We start from the raw sequence: 7,459 nt of genomic DNA, 5'->3' as shown, positions 1-7,459 counted from the left end.
AGTCACAAGTCTTAGAACATTTTTTCAAGTCAAGTCTAAAGTCATAAAATTAATGACTCGAGTCTGACTCGAGTCCAAGTCATGTGACTCGAGTCCACACCTCTGGTAATGAGTTCAAAACGCTCACATACACAGATACACGCACACGCTTCTGCCCCCTGCACAAGCTGCAATGAAGCCTCGGCCAATAGAATGTTTCCATTTGTGTGCTGTTGTCCAATCAGAGCGCTACATGCTGACACACCCACAGGAAGGTGTGTATGGCAATGCAGTGTGTATTTAAGGATGCCTGGTACCTTTCTGTCTTGCCCTGTGTGTGTGTGTGTGTGTGTGTGTGTGTGTGTGTGTGTGTGTGTGTGTGTGTGTGTGTGTGTGTGTGTGTGTGTTATGCTGATGCCGGTCCTTAAGGGAAAGCAGAGAGGCGTCTGAACCCCTCTGACTGCTGCTCTCACCATGAAGCAGGGACACACACTCACTTCATGTCAGCAAAGATTTAATTACACGCTGACACACAGGAATTCAAAACACTCACACACACACCTTTACCAGCTCTTTGAAAGCACAGTCATGAACGGTCAGCGGTGGAAAATGTGTCTCCTGTCGTCTCTGCAGCTCAGTGGAGGAAGCTGGACTTTTCCTCCATTTTATCACAACCAACAGCTTCATTACTGGGCTGCCAAAATGGAGTCCTGATTGAGTCCACTATTGACTAAAGGAGCAGCGTGCACACGCACACACACTAAACAGGCACAGGAAAAAAGAACAACAAAAAGAGAGAAGAAGAAAAAAGAAAACAGAGCATGCCTGAAGATCCTTGCTGATTGACATACAACTGCAGATTGGGTGAAGGCAGAGTAGGACTTAAGCATACATGCAGCCCTTCAGCCATTTCTATCTTAACCTACAGTCTGAAAAACCAGAAAAGAACTCATATATACTGTCACCAGCCACTTATTAGCTACACCTGTTCACCTGCTTGTTAACACAAATGTCTAATCAGCCAGTCACATGGCAGCAAATCAGTGCAAAGCAGAATGGGGAAGAAAGGTGAGTTTTGGGATTTTTAATGTGGCCTGGTTGTTGGCGCCAGACAAGTTTATCTGAGTATCTCAGAAACTGCTGATCTACTGGGATCTACAGATGATGGTCTAAAAAAAAGAGGAAATATTCTCTGGTTGACGTCAGAGATCAAAGGAGAACAGCCAAACCGCTTTGAGCCAATAGGAAAGAACAGTAACTCAAATAACTATTTGTTACAACCACAGTTTGCAGAAGAGCATCTCTGAATACACAACACATCAAACGCTAAAGCTGATTAACTACAACCGCAGAAAACCAACACCGGATGATGCTCCTGCAAGCCACGAACAGCAAACTGAGTCTATAGTTCATATAGCAAAGTTGGACAGTAGAAGATTGGCTGAGTCTCCATTTCTACTGCGACATTCAGATGGCTGGCAACCAAATTGAGCTCTACATCCATCCATTCTCTGACAGTTCTTCCATTTTTTCAAATGATCCACTTGAACTCCACAGAGCAATCAAACTGCACCAGTGTTTGAGTGTTTTCGGGGTGGATTTTTCGTCTCCCCCCCCTCTTTAAAAACAAGGAGCTCAAACTCTTGCATGGGCTACACTGTAGGCTCTATGGATTCGTTGCAGAAGTATAACTCATGCATTACTCAGTCTCAATGTGTGTGCAAGAGATTAAAAGCAACGAGATGGAAGTGGAGAATATAGGTGGGGAACACATAATGGGGGAACCTTGGCAACTAACTAACCTGCCAGCATGTGATGGGCAGCAAGTGGAACATGAATTGCTTTTTTTTTTGTTTTTGTTTTCAGTGGTGTTTCCAAATATGTGCAATCAAAAAGCAGCAGAATTAGAGGGAAAAAATGTTAAAGGTACAGTGTATAAAATCTCACTACTAGATGTCAGTAGATTGCAGTCAACTAAGTTTTGTTTTCTTACCCCTCTAATTTAAGTGCATAATCCTATCTAAGGTGGCCACTGTAGGACAAACATGGTTTAGTCACAATATTACATTTAGATTGTATCGCATAATTACCACGGGTTGCCGTCGTGTTTCTATTACTGTTTGTGTAAAAAACAAAAAACAAAAAAAACAGTATTTCAATAATATCAGCACTCAGCAGATAACCAGAAATTTAAAAAATTAAATATTTTTATTATTAGTTTTTATTAAAAACGCAGGCCACTGTTTATCTGTAGGGAGTGTACTCTGGAGAAACGTGACTCTGCATCAGATCTGTCCTGGATTATTTTGCTATCTGGGTAGGCCATCAGCCCACCGTTTACCTCAGGTGTCAATATGCCAGGTAAAAAGCATTCATGTCTATTTACCACGGAGGAGGCTGTAAAACTATGGGAAAGGACTCCAATACTGATACTGAACTGGTATCGATGGTGGTGAAAGAGGTACAGAGGTGAGTTGTTGAGGACATCCTGAATGTTTCTGTGAGTAAATGCCGCTGTTAGTAAAACTTTCTTTAAAGTGGATGTTAGCAAAAAATACTCGATGTGAGAATGTAATCAAATCACTCGAGCCTAACCTGAACTGTGATGTCCCTTTTGGCCACCGTATTCAAGATGGCGGGACAACATGGCAGCTTCCACGAAGCAGTGCCTGTTGCTATGCTTTGTAAATGAACTAAGTTTCTAAAAATGAATCAATTTGTCGGAAAACATTAAACAGCTCCAGAACACGAGCGTCTGCACCTTTAGTCAAATGAAAAACACTGTTTTCAAATCAGAGAGTCAGAGACATACAGTTCCATCTGTTTATTGATTGCCTATAAAATATTGAGTTACTAAAACAATTTCAAAGAAACACTGATAAACGTGGTTGCTGTCTGTAAAAAAAGAGAAAAAAAGAACAGTTCCTTACACATACAGTATAGGGTGACAGAATATATCAGGTTTCAGATTTCTCTCTAAAATGTATTCTTTTTGCATTTTTTACAAGATTAGACATGTGTACAAAGTATATTCTGATAGCTTTTTCTCCCCCCGACAGTGAAGGATCATTTACAAAACTTAGATGATTTTTCTATTTATTTTCAAAATAATCTTTTCTGTAACAGGACGATAACGATACTGAAGGAACAGCAGACGAAGAACCAGCCTCCAGTCCACCTCTCTCTCTCTCTCTCATTCTCTCTTTTGCTCGCTCTCTCCCATTCCTCTCTCTCTCTAGCAGCTAGCTCCCAGTGCCAGTCAGCAGTATTGCTTGAGAGGCGTGGACGATTGTTCAGAGAGGGGAAGCCGGGGGGGGGGGGGGGGGGGGGGGGGACAGGAACGTGCAAAAAAAAATAAATAAAAAAATAAAAAATGGTGTGGGGGTGTGGAGGGGGATGCAAAAAAGCAATCACAGCAAATAATCAAGTACAAAGCCGAAATAAGACAAACAATGATAAACAGAACATATACAAAGTCAGACCCTTAAAATGTATGACCAAAAAAATAAAAACAAAAAGAAAAATTGAAGGCGAAACGGGGAATAAGTGTGTGTCTGTGTTTGTGTTCGACCCTGTATGAAGGCCTAAGGCTGGGCTTTGGATGGAGATTGGGGGGGGGGGGGCAAATAGAGATTGGAAGGCAATAAAACACACCTTTAAGGGTTACAAGGGTGTGTAAGAGTGTGTGTGTGTGGTGACAGCAGGAGATAAGAGCTTGATGTCTTATCAGTCTCCTTACCTCTGTCCTTCACACACACACACACGCACACACAGACACACACAGACACACACAGAAAAAAGTGCTTGAGCAGCTCCAGGGGTAAACAAACATTCATAACGGGCACTTTAATACGGAGCTTGTTCACTCTGCAAACACCGGTGCGACCTGTGTATCCACGATGCTCCCACACATCCAAACGCCAACGAGCCGAGACACTTTCGGCCTGCCTGTCATTTAAAAACGTTTATCTGCGGAAATGCATCGAGTTTTAGTCTGAAATGAACCGACAGGAGCAGGTGGGGCTTTAGCAGATAAGATGTTAGCAATCTCAGAAAGTGGCACATGGACTCACTCTGTACCCGATTCATTTTTTTTTAAAATACCAATAAACTAGCAGCACATTATCAAACTTTCTCTTTTACTCTGTGGCTATCACATCTGGATTATATATATATATATATAAATGCATATGGAATTGTTACTGTGCTGGCACTGCTGCCACATTAACAACAGGGACATGTGGGGTTGTCCTCCAGAGTGACTTAAAACATGATATATAGGGTACGATAAAAATTAGACAAATCTAGACATAAGAGCTCAACAAGAGTAGAAAATATTAAACCTATTGAATATCAACAAGACAATTTTTAAACTCTGCAGCAAAGCAGAGAGGGCAACATGTTTAAAACCTACATGTTTATACAGCATACAGCTACCATACACTGCATGTATACATACACTGATATACTGTATGCAGAAGATACGGTTATATCCAATACAAATTATACACAACAAAGTAAGTCTGTTAAGAGCTCCGGGTCGGTTGGATAGGTTGCAAAACCAAAACACGATCATAAAGAAGGCGTTTTCCCAGCAGACTGGGAGCATATCTGATTATTCCTCCTGAAGGTGCAGGACTTGGGGGGGAGGGGGGGGTGTAAAAGATTTGGCGAATTATCATCATCATCATCATAAGGCCTGGGAGAGTAAGGCCTCTCAAAATGCTCACAATCCTGAGCACGACATTCAACAGTCTCCCACTAAAAAACGGTGAAACGAGGCACACAGAATTGACAACAAAAAAAAAAAACAACAACGTCAAAACAAGACGAATGTGTCGCTGCTTGTTTCTGACGGGGGAACGGTGGCGTGCAGAGAAGAGACGGTGACAGCGGCGGGAGGTTTTTTTTTTTGGGGGGGGGGGGGGGGGGGTAGTAAATACTTTAAGAAAACATACAAGACTCTCCTCTGCAGTGGAGCTCATTCAAAGTGCACTCTTGTTAAAGATGATTGCTTGGAGGGCAAAATGTGATTAAAGAGGCTAAAACGATGAACATCCATAAAACAGCGGAAGCAAAAGTAAAAAATAAAATAAGATGCATCCAAGCGCAGGACATTTGGAGGTTGCAAACGCTGCAGACTGCGGAAGAGGAGTGTTAAAACTGAATTATGTTGATCTAACGAGTGCTGGCAGCTCCGTGGCGAATATCAGAGGCATGACCTTGATGCTTCTCAGACCGGCTGCAGCGCTCACAACCCTAAATAAAAAAACAAAACCAAAAAAAAAAACAAAGGAGGAGGAGGGAAAAAAATCCACCCATTGGGAATCCTGCACTGCTGATACATTAGCTTATATCGTGCAGTACATTCACAGATCTCCTTTTTCATCAAGTGTTGTGGTTTATTTTTTTCTTGGTTACCCATTTTGTTTGTAAAGTAAAAAGAGAGGTGGCCTACATTTCCCAGGATGCTTTTATTTTAAAAAAAAATATCCAGACAGGCCTTTAAGGCACCACATCTCATGTCTGCGCCTCCTTTGGGGTCCACTTCTCCAAGCGTTGAAACAAAGCGGGCAAACAACAAAATGCAGCACACTTCCACAGCAGCTGCTTTTGTTTTCTAGTGTTTGCGTGTTTTCGGGGTGGATTTTTCGTCTCCCCCCCTCTTTAAAAACAAGGAGCTCAAAGATGAAAATGAGAAGTGCTTTTAATAGTACAAGATCCTTCCTCTCTCTTTAGCCTGAGTCTCTGAGGGAGCAGGAAGTTTTTAGAAGCACACGGGCAGTTTTGTCTGCCCAAGTTAGGATTGTCAAGGGGGATTGTGTGGAAGGAGGAGGGGTGTTTAAATTAAAGACAGATAGATTTTTAAGTGTTTTTTTTTTTTAGGTGCTCTCTGGTAAGGAGGAGTCTACCTCTCTCTGTGCATCTCCTTCTCTCTTTGTCTGTCGCTCCTGCTGTTCTGTAGATACATTTATATAACTGTAACATGACTGTAACATCACCACAGCAACATAATCACAACATCACACCAGCGGGGTCCGTCTGTCCGTTTAGCCGGAGCGTGTGTGGGTGGGTGGGGGGCAGGTTTGGGGGTGGACAGACTGACACAGGCCTGCATCTCCTGCATCTTCATTCACAGTTCATTAAAGCTTCTTGACTGTTTACCTCTTTAGAAAAAAAGTACTCGGACATAAATCTATTAGATGAAAATAAAAACACTCATTATTGTCCTCTATATAACTGTGTCACATGGCGTCTGTATTTACATTGCTTTTGTGCACGTGTGAGCGTACGTGTGTCTCTTTAGACAGGGTGCATTTACTTGTAAAAGGAGACCGAAGTGTTCATGCGTGTTTGAAAAGCTTTCCCATGAACACAACAAGGAAAACAGAAGCGTGTTCATGACGTTCGTGTGTGCAAATGTTTCAAGAGACGCGTTTCTTCTAATACTGTCTACATAGTGTCTCCAGTTTCTGTAGTAGTAGCTGTTCATGACTGTCTTCTTAATTTTTTGCTTTTTTTTGTTTTACTTAAAGTGTTTCAGAGCAGTTCTGTTCATGGAGTCTGTGAAAAGATCCACCGCCAGTGAAAATCAGTGATTTGACAGGTTGGGTACTGACTCCTTCCCAGTGAGGTCCAAAGTAAGCCGGGTCACAATTTGGTTTTATCAACTCGTAGTGAGTTTCTCTTTTCTTTTTTTTTTTAGCAGATGACTGGAACTCCATCGGTGTTGAAGATCATCCCCGTGGTGGGTTCGTAGGTGCCGGCCAAGTAGTAGAGGTCCTCGCTGTCGGCGTAGCGGCGAGTGTGGGTCATCTGCTCGTACTCCTCCACGCTCACCACCAGGCACTTGTGGCTGACCGTCTGCACGTCGTTCTCGTCGCTGTGAGACGACTGGTAGAGGGCGCGCTGCGATAGACACAGGCTGTGTTTACTGCTTTTGTAGCCCACATTCATCAGACAAGTCAACACTAACACATAAATGGTAAATAACAACAAAGGCTCATCACCCTGACTGAAGAAAACGAGCCACTACTTCTACAGCTAAGAGCCCAAGAATCAAATACTTGTCCGTTATTGAGTTCAGCAGTGGCTCATGCTAGACTTAAGGGTTAAGACTCTACAATAATAGAGAGAAAACCTTAACAATCAGACCGTTTGAGCAAGTATTTTGTGACAGCGGGAAGGAGAAACTCCCTTTTGACAGGAAGAAGCCTCCTAGAGGACCCAGCTCAGGGAGGGGGAGCCATCTGCCGTGACGGTGAGTTATTATATAACTTGTCTTTTCTTTCTAGTGCCATTTTATTTTGTCCTAAAAAAACGATTATTATTGATCTCTCAGTTACAGTGAGGTAGCAAAGAAAGTTAGTGTTAGCATGCTAGCTAAAATGGACTAGCTTTGGGATTACAGCTGGTGTTAAACATTGTGTTCTGGCTAATACAGATCGGCAGTGGCTCAAGACTAGCATGCAAAACACGT

General features: G+C 42.5%; 1 protein-coding gene across 2 annotated transcripts in view; it reads right to left on the bottom strand.

Annotated features, from left to right (window-relative positions):
- Positions 1 to 2,780: 2,780 nt before the first annotated feature.
- tnrc18 (trinucleotide repeat containing 18) overlaps positions 2,781 to 7,459 on the bottom strand; it is a 45,600-nt gene continuing 40,921 nt past the window's right edge. For both annotated transcript variants that reach the window (XM_085403443.1, XM_085403445.1), the window contains exon 30: positions 2,781 to 6,888. In XM_085403443.1, coding sequence (XP_085259569.1) covers positions 6,682 to 6,888 — 207 coding nt within the window. In that variant the 3' untranslated portion in view covers positions 2,781 to 6,681. The remainder of the gene's footprint in view (positions 6,889 to 7,459) is intronic.

Source organism: Rhamphochromis longiceps, linkage group LG4 (genome assembly GCF_057381845.1).
Source record: "Rhamphochromis longiceps isolate RC_006_pf linkage group LG4, R_longiceps_female_GT1.1, whole genome shotgun sequence".
Taxonomy (NCBI): domain Eukaryota; kingdom Metazoa; phylum Chordata; class Actinopteri; order Cichliformes; family Cichlidae; genus Rhamphochromis; species Rhamphochromis longiceps.
The sequence above is the reverse complement of the archived record's forward strand: the minus strand, read 5'-3'. Positions and strand labels throughout refer to the sequence as shown.